General features: G+C 38.7%; 1 protein-coding gene across 1 annotated transcript in view; it reads right to left on the bottom strand.

Moving 5' to 3' along the window:
- Positions 1–16,823, bottom strand: part of itga5 (integrin, alpha 5 (fibronectin receptor, alpha polypeptide)) — a gene marked incomplete in the record, with an annotated part of 53,428 nt that overhangs the window by 31,013 nt on the left and 5,592 nt on the right. Inside the window, 5 exon segments of the mRNA XM_014016259.1 lie at positions 786–831; positions 913–974; positions 1,091–1,214; positions 2,494–2,594; positions 9,664–9,794. Coding sequence (XP_013871713.1) covers positions 786–831; positions 913–974; positions 1,091–1,214; positions 2,494–2,594; positions 9,664–9,794 — 464 coding nt within the window.

The raw sequence follows: 16,823 nt of genomic DNA, 5'->3' as shown, positions 1-16,823 counted from the left end.
TGTGCATGTGTGTCAAGGACAGAAAGGCAGATGTGGCAGTGGAAGGTGTCAAAGCAGTTTGGAGAGAAAAACAAAGTAAAGAACAACAAAAAAAATTGACTATTAGATTAGCTTTCGACAATTTTAATAGTTGATTAGTCATCAACTAGTCAACTAATCATGGCAGCCCTAATCTTTAAGCCTCAAAAATCTGAAATACTCACAAAAAATCTGTATTGCTCACACACAATACAACAATGCAGCACAGAGAAGCAGGGAAAGGAGGACGGGGAGAGGTGGGGAACTTATTTCTAGCAGCAGAGCAGGTTGGGAGATAGTTATTTCTTTTTATTAATTCTTATGTCCTACAGGCTCTGAGACGTGGAATAAAACTGAAGCCGAGTTTTTAAAAATATTTGTGACATTTCTCTAAACATCCATATACTAGCAAAATGGGGGGAAAACATAATGTAAGGACTATCCATACAATTTGACACATACAGTATGCAAAAGTATAAAAATACATTTGCCTTAAACCTATTTGCAGATAAGCAATAGTGAGTTTTCATCATGTAATATATAAATCTGACATCTTTGTTGTTGTTATCCAAATAAAGTCTTGATTTAATTTGAAGGGAAAACTGGAGTTGTAAAAGTTGTAATGAATACAATTTAGTGAGCTGATAAAAATTCTCTTTGAACTACAGCAAAGGGCCAAAACTCATTATTAAATGGTTCAGCCAACAGTACAGTATGTGTAGTCTGTCATCAGGATATTACCACTATTGATGATTTTTCCAACATACCTTGCCAGAAGTAGCTGCCAGGCCCACCCAGCACCACTTTGCCATCCTAAAAAATAACATGTGTTAGGATGTAAAACAAAAAGGAAACAGCCTCTTGTTCTGAAGAAAATGGAATAATAGTTATTACCCTTGTAAAGTCAGCACTGAATCCCCCCTGACAGTAGCCTTGTCCTTCTGCATCACTAATCTCTAAAACACAAAAAAGGAGTAGGCAATCAAGCTGCAGACATTCTTTTATAAGCATGAATATGAAAACTCACCTCAAATGACAGGTTTTAAATAGTGTTAGTGAGTTAGTGAATTACCTGTTCGACAGGGAGCATATTCTACAAATTTGGTAAAATTCTGGACTGAGAGGTAGCAGGTTCCTGTAGCATCAGAACGGGGGATATCCTTTTCAGTTCTCCAGGAGTACAGTGGGGCGCAAGCCTGTAGTACACARTATCACAGTGTGAAGGTCACATGAGCAGTGGAGACGTGCTGATAAAAAGAGTGAACTTTTAAATGGAAAAAGTTTTCCCACTTCCACATATGCTTGCTACGCTTAGAAGAAATCTGAAACTGAAGCCAGTGGTTCAGTAGTATTTAGAGTTTTATGTAACTCAACCCAGATCAGTACAATCAGCCAAGTGAGCTCCGACGTCGCAGTGACACAAAACATGTTCAATATTTTGAGATTTAGGATAAAAGACTGAATCGGAAATATCAAAACATCCAAAAGACAATACTCTCTCACTTCTTGCAATTAAAGTCAAACATCACATGAAGTGTCTCAAGGYTAAGACCCTGTATCTATCTGGGCTGTGAATGTTGCTGACAAATTACAAATATTTGCAGTTGAGTTTTCCAAAATGTTCTTGTGTGTCGAATGTGTTGCAGGGCTTCTCGTCTGTGTTGGTTGGAATGGGGAACATGTTTGTAAAATCTGCACTAAACGTTTTATCTTAGAATAATTACAGCATCATTGTGGGCACCTGGAATGAATTTCAGGCCCTTTTCAATTAAAGTTCTGTGTGTTCATAAAATGTGAGACAACATTGGGAAGGTTTGGCAACACGCATGTAAAACCAGAATACAACTGATTGGAAACAAAAACAACTTCCTAAATTGCATTAAAGCTGAGACATAATTAACATACATTGAGACTAAATTCCAACCAAAAACAAATCTATATATCATTTGCAGCAATGTTGTTTCAAAGACCAAAATTATTTACAATGATATATGTCTTGAAATGTTGCATTTTAAACTAGTCATCAACCGTTGCAGCCCAGGGAAATACTGGCTTAGCTCAGCAACTTTTAAAGCCCAGTAATACCAGTGAACAGTGATAATGTACAACGCCGTAACCCATTTACATGCTTGGTGTGTTTGGGTTTTGTGTATCTTAAGTTTAATCGTTTAGGAGTCCTTCTGCTTTGTAAGTAAATTTTTGATTTACATATGCTAGCATCTTTGGTCATGATAGACAAGACAATTAGGACATTTTAATCCTTATTTACAATAATGTGCAATTCAGTTTAGTTTATTATATAGTGTCAAGTCACAACAAATGCCTCGGGGCAGGGTGCTGTACTGAAAGTAAATAAATACATCTAAGGAAGCCAGCAGATTGCACTGAATTGGTCTTCCATCCTGAGTAGCACATTGGCGACAGTGAAAAGGAACAAAAAGTATCTGAAAACTTCACCAAGGAGGCTGATCTTACCAGAATTGTGTCACCATGAGAACGCACAGTGGCACCAAACCACTGATGAGACTTGAAGTCAATTTGGTACGATGTGGTGTTGATCACTACATGGCGATCTCCTGTGATAAATAAAAAAAGACAAAGTTATACCAGGATGAATAAGCCCAGTTTCCTTTAGCTGGACCTCAAATATCTTAATTATGCTTACAGCTTCCTCTCAGACTGCTGAAAACATCTGTGTAGCTCTTAAACAGCTGGAATTGTGAACTCCAGCTACACAATTTTTCACGCAAAGATTATCCGGGTGAGAGTTTGAAAAGTATGTCACCACAGTGGTTTCAGCTTGCCAGGTCTGGACTGGACCAGCCTTGGCTGACCCTTCTGACCCTCTGCTCTGTTTGGCCACCTGGTTTTGTGAGCCTGATCTCCCACTTTGACATGAGCAGGTGACATGGCAGATGGTCTCAGAGTCAGGTTTGAGCTCAGCTTTATTGGAAAACAGATGTTACATTTGTGCAGCGATAAAGAACAAAATGCAAATAAATTTATAAGAGAAGAAGKCCGCTCAACCCACCAGGGTGTGATGGAACATCTGTAGAAGAAGAGCAGATTCTGGCAGGAGTGATAGATTATACTGATCTATCCATGCCAGTGTGTCTCTACCATTTCCTGCCAGCCAACTATAGGCAGCCTGACGCTGAGGAGGAAGGTTTGCTCCGTCTCTTTGTGGAAACAGCCTTGAGTCTGGGGTCCAAGGAAAACATACACACTCCGGCCTGGCTTCCTCACAGCAACTTCCCATTCGTCTGTTTAGGCACACTCCTTACATTGCCGTTCTTTTTTTTTTCAACACTATCTCAATTTTCCTGTTCATTTTTTTTACACCGTCTCACCCAGATTTCCTCGTCTGTGCAGCACATTTTGTTATTACTTCACAGGATGGCCCATGTGTTCTCACTCACAAGCTAAGCAGATTATAAATGCAAAATAAGATTTGGTGATGTGTCTTATCTACGTGAGACTGAATTGTCATGAAGAATAGTCGACCAATACTGGCTCTGCAAAGACTGCTTTGTAACAGCCAATGTGTCTGTAAAAAAATAAAATAAAAATCAGCTCTCACTGTCTAAACAGCAGATATTTCCTGCCATCAGGCTCTGGTTGTTTGAGCTGTTTTACTCCAATGAGATTTTTGTTTGATAATGCGTTTATAAAATTGCCATGTTAGTCAGTGATTTTACCATGACACAGACAGATGTCTACCTTTTATTACTGTATGGCTGCTTTTGTTTTGTCTCTGTTGCTTTAGGAAAGAAGGATAATTAGAACACTGGGCTTGACCAGGAATAGTTTGCTATGAACTTTGGCAGCAGGACATGAAGCTGATGAAATTTGAAAAAGAAAAAAAAAGACTGAACTGAATTTGTGATATCTTTAACATTTTTTTGTGTTTGTGTGTGTTCATAATTAAAAAATTATCATTTTTGGAAATTTTACCACAGAATGTTAAGCTTGGGTTGATGATGCTTCTGTGAACTCAAACTTTTTAAAATGTTTGCAAACTCTTCTCATTTCAACTTTATACTTCTTCCACAGTTTATATATCAAAATGAAGGCATCTTTTTCTTTCCTTTTTTTAATTCAGTGTTTTTCTTACTGCTTTTGGACTTTTTCCTAAATCCCCTCCAGAGTGCAAACTGTCAAAATCCAAACTCTCATTAACTTTTACTGTATCAAAACGTAGAATGATGAATGTTGAAGTTTGAGCTGTAGTTTTGTTAGCACCCTTTCAAAAATATTTTTTGGAAATTTCCTTGATTTTATAGATCTACAAAATTTCTGATCAAAATCTACAGTTCATCAATGTTTTCATTCTACACATTCTGCATGAGCGATATGGTGCCAAATGCCAGTTCAGCTKAGGTTTGCTGAAGCTGAAACACTAACCATGTTTTCATCCCATTTTTATTGGAATTTTGAGCAAATATTTAAAATTTTGCAAAAAGGAAAAAAAAGAAGAAATGCAAATCCGATGTGTTTCCATCAATAGCTTGAAGCGAATCAACCAGGCTACATGAAGTAATTACGCCAGACGTTGGCATTACGCATGGCTGTAGTAAACCAGAAGTGAGGTCACAAACTTGCACACATCTCAGGGCAAAGGAGATAAGTTATCAGGATTGTGTTGCTACTATCAGAAAATCAACTAGTTTTGGCGATATTATGCTGTCCGGAGACGTAGTGAAAGAAATGCTTTTATTCTCTTCACGTTAAGGGAATATCTGAGAAGACTCCAACAGCGGGAGGAGGGTCCAGCTGCAGTCGGTACCAGTACCAAACAGCCAGCGGGAACAGCTGATCAACCATTTGAGGTAAATGTTTGCTATGTCAGAACTTATTTGGCAAATGTTTCCATCTCTCCTTTTGCGCATTAACTCTTTTTTGAAAAATCAGAAAACCACCTCGAGCAAACGTATAAACTTTTTTGTGAAATAGAGTATGTTTTTTTTAATCGTGCCATTTCCATTCACCTTTTCTATTGCAATACGTCCAAATGAGCAAAAAAAAAACTTGTTGATGGAAATATAGCTAATGTTGGTTTGACTTGGGAACTGAAAATAGCATTGCTACACATAGGCTGTGTCCAAAGCGGTGGGCCGGGTCCTCTGAAGGCCGAACTCATCGGCCGCATACGTCACAGCGCCACGACGAAGGCCGCCCAAAACCGAAAACTCCTCCGATGCTGCCGACAAATGCGTCCTTCCTTTGGCCCGAATCGAAGGACTGGTCCGATGGATCCTTCCCGACCCACCGTATCCCATAATGCACTGTGTCCCGACCGGAGATTTTTTATGCTAGTAATGGTGGACGAAGCCAGAGAAAAGAATATGTTTTAAATAAAAATATGGCGATATAAAGTTTTAAATTTTCCAGCAGTTGTGTTTTTAATACTTTTATCATTTGTATAGATGTGTTTTTAAATACTATTTTTGTCAGAGAAAATATGCGAAATAAACACGCCCCTATGGCGGGTTCAATAGTTCTTGAATTATTACCTTTATGTTAATTTTCTTGTTTTGTGATATTAATAATGTTAATATATTGATATTTTTCTATTTTCGATCTAATTTTGCTTCTGTTTAGCGTCGTCGCAGTAGGCGACATGACGTACGCCGAGGTAAGGACGGAAGGCTAGACCATCCAAATTCACAGCCTCTTTTTTCCGGTCTTGCCGGTCTACCAAGAACCCGGCCCACCTCGAGGGAATCACATGAAATGCTTTGGCGTGATAATGGGGGAGATCCACAGGGGTAGATTAATAAGAGGCAGATCTCCAAGTAAGTTATCAGACAAGAACACTCCCCCATTCTGCCTGTACGGGTGCTTAGTGCAGCTGACGTGACACAGTGCCAGGTCCGGTCTCGCCCAGGGTCAGTGCAGGACTCAGGGGATCTGGAGTGTGTCTACAGACTCACTCTCAGCTCTTAACTGTGTGTGGGTGAAGATCCATTAGAGGGGTTAAAGCCTCTCGTGGTAAGTGTGTGTATTTTTGTGTGCGTCAGCAGGGTGGAAGACAAACGGTCAAATTCACTCATCACATCAGCTGGCCCTGTGGGAGTAGCAGAAGAAAGGTGAACGGAGCGGAGCGATGGGGGCTCTGGTTCCCCCCACCTTTCCTCCAGTCCCCTCCCTCACTTCCTCCAACCGTTAGTGCTCTCTGAAACCCCTCTCCTCCGCTCGAGTTCATAGACAAGCTCTTATCTCAATGGAAGAGGAAGTGTAAGGGTGGGGGATTCAGGCCACTTTGACCCAATTAGTTAGGCTAATTAAGAGGGTCTTTGGCCTGTGGGTCAGAGCTCAAACACAACAAAAATCAGGAAAAACTTACTGGAACTCAAGACAAATCCCCTTTTTTAAGAACATAAAATAGGTTGCAGGAAAAATAAAGGAGATCACCCGACCTATCCTTATTGCTCCAGTACTTACGGCCAGTGCTGGCAAAGAAAATGCAGGCAAAGCTTCAGTAAATGAACAGCAGCAGTGTAATATCATCAGGGTAACAGCTGTTTGTCATAGCTACAGTTTCTTGCAGCTATCCGTGTACTGAGTGTTTGTATGACAGTTCTACTATGATCCAGATGTCAGAGCTGGCTCTGGGAGTCTAATCTGCTCCTTCAAAGACTTCTTAAAAAAAATATGAAGGACACTTTCTGACAACCCGGGGGGACCAACCTTGACAGCAAGGCCCCACGGTTTGAGCATGACGTCACTCCCTGTGGTCTCTAGCCAGCACCCATGGATGAACAGCACTTTTCATTTCACGAGAAAAACTGCAAAAGCACTGGAGCGAAGCAGCAACGTTCAATAAAAGAGTGTTGTTTTACCAGGCTTATGAAACACTCTGTAGACTTTTTCTCCCTGCTGTATGATGAATTATTGTTAGGTTTGAAATGTTTAGGAGGAACCCATGTGCGATGCAGCAGCTGCTCCTCTATAAGTCTGACTAGTGTGAATTTGACTGGTCTTTTTCTTTTCTTTTTTCTGTTTTGTTGTGAAAAACAGGCTTATGGGGATTCTGTCAACACAGTGAAACATGAATCCATTCATTAAACTTCCTGAAGCTAAGGCTAAACAACTTTACCCATTTCTGATTCAACTCAAATCTTTTTTTTTTTTTTTGTCAAGACGTCACCTGTCATACAAACAGGATATGTCTTTGTTAGGTCTAATTGTTTTGCTGGTTTCTTATCTCCATTTGCCCCTTCAAGCAAGACAACACAAACATGACCCAGAGGAAGCCGGGAACCTCAAACTCTTCAACACCCCATTATCTTTTTCACACCAAGAAGAAGAAGAAGAAAAGAATTATCCCACATGAAGGCAACAACAATTCGGTCGAATAGAACAGTGATGCCTGATCCAGAGAGGAAATGCTCTGACTCAAGTGTGAAGAGGAAAGCCACAAAGCTGACCTCATTAATCTCAAAAGTTCAGTTTTACTAGAACGTTTAGCACATTGCAAGTAAAGATGCTAAATAAAAAGTTGCTACAGAGTGGACATACATCATGTCTTTTCTTTAAACAGCTTTGCTCGTTTTGAGGGAACTCTAACCCTAAGAAAGCATTTGACTGAAGAAAAAATGTAAATATGCCTTAAAGTTTGGGGTGTAACACGTCGAACTACATTGATATACATCAGTTAAATGATTCAATGACATCAATGCAAAACTACATCAATCCATATTGTCATCTGTTATCTCATAATATGCCTGATGTGGATCTATCACACAATGATTGTGTTAGATGGGCACATGATGTTGCATCATATCCATCACAGGCTTTGAAAAAATTGTATCGACAGACTTTGTGATATTGTGAAATATTGTTCTGTTATCAAAACAAATCTATATAGTATTGAATTGTGATAAAGCTGGTGATTTACACCCCTACTAAATTGCTGTGTCACATTTTGCCCAAAATTGTAAAAGAACAAATTTCAGTTTATATTTTGAGTTAATTGCCATAAAGAAAGCAGGAGAGTAAAAATAGATATTTGTTGCTCCAGGCCATCTGAAGAAAGAATGACGTAAGTCATCGGGTACAAGGAAATCACTTCATACCAGCTAAAGCCAATTTTATTAGTCATCAGTTTAGTTTATGTGAATATCTAAATACATTCACCCTACAAAGTAGTTCCTCCTAATAAATAAAATAAATAAGTTATTTACTCAATTTGCTCTTTATTGTTTTGGTCTGTGTATTTTATTTTATTATATTTTTTAATGTTTCAACACTTTTATATAGAATTTCAATTGTTTTTTGATGATTTATTCTCAGTTTTTTGCATAACTGGTACTGTATGTCCACCAGACAGTTTTATCCTCTTGGATTTTACTTGGTGTGCATTTTGAATTTCCCCAAGCTATTTATGATTAGTGAAAGCTCATAAACATAGGAGTAAAAATATATAAAATTGACCTAAAATTTAAAAATAAAATGTACAATCTATTCCACCTGCATAAGGACAACTGGTCAAAAAAAGTCCTCAACATTAGTATGCAAGGTCTCAGGAGATTATCTGCATAAATACAGTATATGTGAGGACAAGCTTTAACAAGTTAAGCAGTTTTGTTGAGGCCCTCCATGGTTTTCAGTGGACCCCACATGGCCATCCCATCCCAACATTTCTGGAGGCATCGCTGTCCTTAGTAGATTTATCAAGTCTTAATGTCAACAGTGATCAGAACTGCGGGCAGCACTAATACGGTCTTATTCTGGTGAAAATATTTGCGTCCCATAAACACATTTTGTAGGATTTAGCTCATTGTTAAGAGCACTACTAACTCTGGATACAATGCAGCAAAGCCTACTCAGTCCAACAGTAATGAAATTCTGTGTAAAAATCTATTTGTGGGACTAAATTTAGAACATAAATTATCAGTCAGCAGCTTGGAGCAAATAAACCACACTAGAAATGAACATAGAAAACGAATGGGAAATGTCGACACTTAGATCACCCACAGGTAGAACTTAATTATGTGGCTTCTCAACATAATGGTAGGAACTTTAAAGCAAGAGAGTTGAATATATATTTACAAACCACTTCGTCAGCTTCATGCTTTTTAGTGTTATTTGATGTAAGGATTTACTCCCTATTTAACTTTGTTATTCTGGAGTATTTTTGTAGAATAATTACTTCAAATCAAATAAAAAAATCTAAGCCAGACAACTCTGTGTCTGTTTTGTTTTACACAGTTAAAATGAAAAATACTCCTGTTTCAGGTGGGGGTGGGGCGGATCGTGAATGTGGGGGCAGGAGGCTTCCTTTTCTCTTATTTAATATTAAACCAGACTGTTTCCATAAGACAAGTTAATCCATTGGAGGCAGAAAAAAACTTAAGTAAAGTTGTTAATACACATCATATAAATATTTGCCTGGGGTGCCGTGACTTTCACACAGCTATTACAGTTTTACTATACTGAGCACTGCCAAGTTTGCATTTACCACCATTCCACTCAAAAGGATTGTTTTCCCACAAAAAGAGGCATGAATGTTGGTAAAGGGAGAAGTACACAGATATGTTGCCCCATTCTAGAGACAATTTTTGTGACATTTTGTAATAAAGAAAGCTTCTGACTTTCCAAAAACCATACCAATGTGTTTGTTTCTCTACCAATCAGTCTTACCTTCTGCATCAAACTCAATGACGTGACAGTTTGATTGTTTGAGGCTCCACGGACAGTAGAAGACAGAACCTCCCTCTGTAACGTTGACCTGCCTCGTGTTGGCTTTGGGAGCTCCAACGACCACACTTGCACTATAAAAGAGAGAGGCACAGTGAAAACTTTCATTTGGTTCAAATGTTAAAAGATGACAAAAGCGTTTAAGCCGACACTTAAATGGTTGCTAAGGTTTGTGACTCTAAGCCAGTTTCCAACTGCCTTCCAGGCCTTCTCCGCTGACTGTTTTAAACACGATGCAGTACACTCGTTTTACGACTTAAGAGAACTGCACGCTTGTCTCAGATGCAAAACATTTCAACAGGTTGCACACCGTTTGCTGGAAGCTGCCGCAATCTCATGTGCACATGTTGCCCTCGCAGACACATTCTCTGCACCTGTACGCTGTCAAACACACAAGGAGAAACATTTGCATGGTCACACGTCCTTCTGGGGGGCATAACTCATCAGGGAAACAAGAGAGCAGACAGGTTAAGTGGAGTCACACTCTTGTTTCTACAGCTGGATGATTGAAAACAGTGGCCTTGGAGCTCTACTGTACAGCTACAGCAGRAGCAGCCAACAGGCACATAAAATCTGAGTTTACAGGTGACCACACTGATGGACTTGAGATGGAAGGGATTTAGAAATAATGATAAAATAATGAAGACATTCAAGATTTGGGATAAGTGCAGAAAAAAAACCTCCACTAGATAATGTGGCTTAAGAGGGTGGATTAGCCGCTATCTCATTGTGGAACAATTTGACCCAACAAGAAGCAAAGACAGTTAGTTATTTTAACGTGGGTAATCGGAGGCAAGGGACCTTTGAGACCAGACAATGTCTTAGGGGTTTGAGAGCAGGAAGAGCACACCCTTTCCTGGTCCGGATCTTCCAACAGTACACGAGTTTACTTTTAGGCTAAACTTAGTATCCTGCCCCTAAGGGTAACAAGTCAAGAGGGTTCAAGAAGAAACAAGAAAAACCATGAGTGCTACTTTGCAATGTTCCAATGCCTTGTAATCCAATGAATTTATAATTTAAGAAATATCACCTAAGTACAGGACAGCTTACAAAGAAAAGCTGAATCTCATATCACTCCTATCACTTACTATTTAGCCCTACATGTTGCAGATGAGGTAGGATGTCCTGATCCTTTTTCTGATGTAAAGAGCTTTTCAGTCTTTGTAAATGCAAATTTTCTGAACCACACCTTAAAACTGAGCAAGATAAATCTCACAAATGTAATTATCGTGAACTGAATCAATGAATAAACACAACAGTGTGTAGTTTGATTCTTTTTTTATTACGTTTGGTTTTATTGTCGTAGTATTTTATGAACAATAGCATCTGATTAGGATGGCCACTGGTTATCTTTCTCAGGAGGGTTTCTGGACATGTAAGCCCCGATCGGGAGGAGACTCTGGGGCAGACTCAGAATTTGCTGGAGGAATTATCTATCCCCTCTGGCCTGAAAACCCTTTAGGATTCCCCGGGAGAAAAGAATGTCTGGGTTTCCCTCCTTGAAATGTTGTCTCTGCAAACCAACCACAGATAAGCAGAAGAAAATGAATGCAATGATGAATCATTAACATTCTTTCCTAATAAGCGGAAAAAGTAAAGTTGTATGCCAAAGTTAGGATTACGTGCTATATATGGGTACATTAGTATTTACATAAAAGGAATCAGTAATAATGTCATGTATTGACTTTCTGAAGCTGTATCGCCAAGGAACATTGTAAGTGCTGCTTTTTGTTACTTTAGATAAGGGCCAAGGTTAGTGGTATGTGTGAGAGTGAGGGCAGGAATAATGCTACGAAAGAAGATGTGTTCAAAGTCTAGCAGAAATTAGTGAAAATGTAATGATACTCAATTTAGCTATTATGGTTTTGAAACTGTAAAACAAAGGAAGCAAAAGAGTTGCRGAAAACTGCCAGATCCCAAAAGAGAAGTAAATCCCATTTTTGTTGGATGAGGTGAAAATAAATTAAACTATTCACACTAAAAAGGAAGAAACAGCATTTTTCTGCAGGCTCAGAAATATCCCTGAACAGCTAGAGCTCAATCTGTGCAATGATCAAAATCACAGCCAAGTTATCTGGTTAGGTAATCACAGTGAAACAGCTGAATATCTTGTTCCCACTATCTTTAGACCATTTCCTTATCATATAGGAGGAGTTCATATGCACACCTGTCATCTACAAACTATCCACATCTATTTGAGGAGCACATTTCAAAACCCTACTGCATACTTACAATAAAGCTTTTCAGACAAACATTTCTTGGCACACAAAGGAAAAGACACTCCTCTGGAGAGAAAAAAAATGCATCTTCAAGCAGATGTATGCAATCAGTAATACTGTTGGAGGAAGATCCACACAAGACTGAGGAAATTAAAAGCCACAGCGTTTCATGTTGGATCAGATCTGAATAGAGTCCAGCTACGGTTGGCCGTGGCAGTTTTTCAAAGAAGAAAAGTACAGGAAGCAACCAAAAAGCAGCTAATGCTTTAATCAGAGAGTTGGCATTTGATGTTGGTTTTTACTACCTTGCACTGATGGAAGCACATGTGCGAACACAAATTCCCTTTCTAGCACACACTCACGCATTCACACAATAATACAGACTGATAGTAATCTGAACATTTTGTAAATAAATCTGAATTAGCATTTAAGGGTCTGGCTCTTTCAGACATTCCCCACCACTGTACCTTTTCTGTTTGCCATGAGCTTTTGTGTTGTTCACATTTTAAGACTCTCTTGTTTGAGTTTGACCCAGAGCTGCGTTACCATTTCCTTTGTGAACGTAGGGGTCTCCATGCAAAATGATTTAATTAGCAGTAGTTTGGCTCTCCTCAGCTGTTCAGACGTTCTCCAGTGGCTAAACAAAGACTTGTTACAGTGTAAAGAAAGAGGCATCATCACAAGTTTAATATGTCAACAAGGGACAGCTGTAGAACGCAACATGCATCTGAAAAGCAATAAAAAGTCACAATCTAGGATTTGTTAACTCTACTTCAGACACCAGAAACTCCTTTCATTTTTTTAAGCTCTTTAGACAACAGTGAAAATAGTCGTGTTTCCATCCAATTCTAATTCAAATTTTGAGCGAATGTTTTAAATTTCGCAAAAAGGATAGAACGAAGAAATGCGAGTCAGACGTGTTTCCATCAACTGGCTTGAAGTGAATCAGTTACATCAGATGCATGCGTGTAGTAAACAGGAAGTAAAAGTCACATTTCAGGAAAATGGAGAGAAGTTATCAGGAACGTGTTGCTACTGTCAGGAAAGTTGTAATTATTCTGTCATATCAACTAGTTCTGGCGATGTTACATGCYGTCTGGAGACGTAGAGAAAGAAATGCAAATTTTTTTCACGTTACGGGAATAACTGAGAATACGCCGACAGCGGGAGGAGGGTCCAGCTGCAGTCGCTCTGGTACCGGTACCTTTCAGACAGCGGAAACAGCTGATCAAACATGTGAGGTAAATATTCGCTACATCAGAACTTATTCGACAAATGTGTTTCCATTTTGCGTATTAACTCTTTTTCGAAAAACCCAAAAACAACCTCAAGCGAGCAAATCAGCCTTTTTTTTTTTTTTGATCAAGGTCTTTTTATTAATCTTTTTTTAACAAACCACAAAAAAGAACAGACTTACAAAAACACGAAACAAAACACACACACACAAAATCCCTCCCATCCCTCCCCTCCTATACCGGATCCACTGAAACAACCAAAATCGATCTTGTATTCATACAGGTGAGACAATGAACAGGTTTATGTATAATGAAACAATATTGAGCGAATCAGCTTTTATGCGAATTAGAGGAGTTTGTTTGAATCGTGCAGCTTCCATCCACCTTTTCTGATGCAATACTTCAAAATGTACATTAAAAAACCTTGATGGAAACATGGTCATTGAATCAGTAACATTTCTGTTGTGTTACAGCTGTTTATGTACATGAGAAGAGCAATTGTTTTCCATAAGAAAAAAACCTTGGGTGTCAGAGTGGAAGTTTTTCAAAGCGATGCTTAATTTCAAGGAAAACTGCAACTTATTTCAAATCACACGCCATGTTTCCATCCAATTTTAACGCACATTTTAGGCAAACTTTTTAAATGTTGCAAATGCGCATCAGCAAACTAACCTTATCCTTGGTCCAAAAGATCATCTGTGTTTCAACATTTTGGATGTAACTGCTTGAGACTGAAGTGTCTGCAAACTCTAGAAACTTTAGGAGATTGTTTTTGATTGTGGGAAGGACAAATAATTAACTTGTTTTACAGGACAGATATTTGAGCAATGTCCTGGTGATGAAACAGGGAGCAGATGAGGAAAATAACATACTCCGTTCCATCATCTGTCAAACAGAAGCCACTACTGATCTCCACCACCCAGTCAAGCATTAATTAAGCCACTGTAATTTATTTAAAAGGCAAGAAAAGAATGTGTAAATAGCTTTACTGCAACTGAGCGCCATTCATTGGAGGGTCAAGTAATCAGAGGAAATTCTAAAAAAAAAACTTTCACCACACTGTAATTGCCTAACTGAGCCCACTATTTTATGTGAAGTTATGAAACTAGGCTGATGGYGGGCGTTGGAACTCGCTGCTGTGACATTATTGTGTGAAGCCATGGCTAATACAGTTTATGATGAGGTTACAGACTGAGGGTGTCAACAGGCAAATTCCAAAAAACTTCACCCCACCATTTAGCCAAGCACCCCTCCATTCCACATTTAATTGTCTTCCACCCAGCTGCAAGGCTGATGTCACTTGAAGACTATTATAACAGCTTTAAGCTAAAAAGAAGGGGGGAAAAATCTGAATCACATTTGTTAGGCCTTTCAGTGCCGGCTGCAGTCACCATCTGCAGTCATAAACAAGACTTAACGAATGCCGTGACACATTTATAAAAAAAAAAAAAGGAGGGGGTGGGCGGGTTAAAGTGTTCATGGCCTTCAAAACTCACCATCACCTCAGGAAAACAAGCGCAGTGCATAGTGGAATTTACACTAAGCTATCAACACATGCTTAAACAATGAAGTGGTTGCATTTAAGTGCAGTGATGTGTGCCAGAGGCAGCTCTGAGCTAAAATACTAAAACACATCTTTCTGAGAGAAATACCTGGCTAACAGAAGCAGCTAAATAAATTTGTTCAACTAAAATTAATGATACAATTTTGGATGTATATAACAATACTTATTTTTCACACTAATTTGTCACTTGTTGACATAATTTATAATTGTTTTTATTTTGAAGTAAAGATTTGTAGAAAAGTTAAATTAATGTTCTGATCAAGGTTTTTGTCCCTGATCCCACTTCAAGTGATTTAAGGTTCTGTATTGGCCGATTCAGAGTCTCAATGTGATTCCTGCATTAGTTTGTTTGTTTTTTTAAACAGCACAGACTTGTAGGTTCCATACTAGTTATTAAAGTGAGTGTCGCCATGTATACCTCAGTGGTTCTACTACCTGTTCTGTAATACTTCTTATCTTATTGCTGTCCTGTGAAAATCTGTCTCCTGTCTTTAAATTTTCTTCTTCAGTGTGTTGCTTATAGTTTTAAAGCTTAACTGTGTGAACTCAGTGTACCCAGACAAGTGTTTGGGTTTTAAACGTCTCACTTAATTTTCAGCATCAAATGAAACTCTATTACAACTATTTGAGAAACACTCACATTGTGAACACTGCAAGTACCTCTTCTGAAAAATGTGTTCATACTGAAGACATGTTGGCATGTTTCATTTAACAACAGTCATTTTACAAAGAAATTGACTTAAAACAATAGACCGTTATCCAACTACAGACACTGGGAGTACAGTCATTTACTAATTGTGCCTGACTCAACATGCTCTTGGCTATCCTGAGCAAGTTTAAACAGTTTAAACCAAAGGACATGCTGCCATTTTGAAACTCCATTTTCATAAATTTCTTCCAAGTTCATGCAACTGCTATTTTTTTAACTTTGATACCATAGTCAACTTTTTATTTGGGAGAAATACAATATTATTTGTCCTGGAAGTGCCTCAGACTGCACTGGAAGTGACACCAACCATTTGATGCAAATCTGACATTGTATGGATTAATAAAATAGCATTTGCATAAATCACTGTGAAATTTTTGAGACCTGTCGTTGTTTTAAAATGACAACAATAAACTCAGACTACCCATTAGCCCACCAGTCCTGTCRGAATTAAACTCTGTTTTTTATATTTGAAACAGTTGAGATATTAATTGTTCATAACATTTCCATAGAATCCCACTTCAAAAGAGCCGAACGATCACTTTGGGACTAAAATCAGCTGAAGTAGTCTGTAATGACTTAATTTAGACCGCATGGAGCCATATGAATAGTCCCGTGTCCTCTCAAAGCCAAGGCCAGACAGAAGCTGTTTGAGTCCTTACGGTGGCCATATGGACGGTCATCTGTTCACATGTCAGGAGAACTGAGCTGATGAGAGTAGCAGTCCCTGCTGGGATGGGAGTGTGCTGACTACAGAGAGTCTCCTGTACTGAGCTGAGGCCACATTTTTTTGTTAACCATCACAAGACACTGGAAGTCTGTCCAACAACAACAAAAAACTGATCTGTATGTTACTCTAAACATCTGTGGCAAGTTATGTTCTTTATCCAAATTTATAGACCCTTCCCTTAGTAATTTTAAAAAGTCTGTTCTAATGTGGACTCACAGAAAACCGGCTCTGCCCAGGATCACAGAAAAAAAGGTTTCCTCTCTCCTCTCAAAAAGATAATAGAGTAAAACAACAGGTGGCCTGGAAATTACAAGCTGAGCTATTGAAGGAATGCACACAACACCATTTATTGTCACAGAGGGAAAAAGTGTTGACATCCAGACATGGTATAAATTACTTGTTGTACTTTTTTTGCTTTTATTCTACCTAGCATGATGTGGGAATTACGTCTGTTAGGTAAATTAACCATATGGTGCCAACTAAATGCAGCATTTTTCACCCAGTTTTTAAATCATTAACTGTTGTCTCATCTTCTTCTACCCTTGCTGCTTTTGAAGTTAATGTGGGAAAAGTGGCAGCTGTCACGTTATCTCACAAGTTACAGCCTATCAATTTGACCCATGGCCCCACAAGTACATTTCTTTATACC

The sequence above is a fragment of the Austrofundulus limnaeus genome, unplaced genomic scaffold (assembly GCF_001266775.1).
Source record: "Austrofundulus limnaeus strain Quisiro unplaced genomic scaffold, Austrofundulus_limnaeus-1.0 Scaffold141, whole genome shotgun sequence".
NCBI lineage: Eukaryota > Metazoa > Chordata > Actinopteri > Cyprinodontiformes > Rivulidae > Austrofundulus > Austrofundulus limnaeus.
The sequence above is the reverse complement of the archived record's forward strand: the minus strand, read 5'-3'. Positions and strand labels throughout refer to the sequence as shown.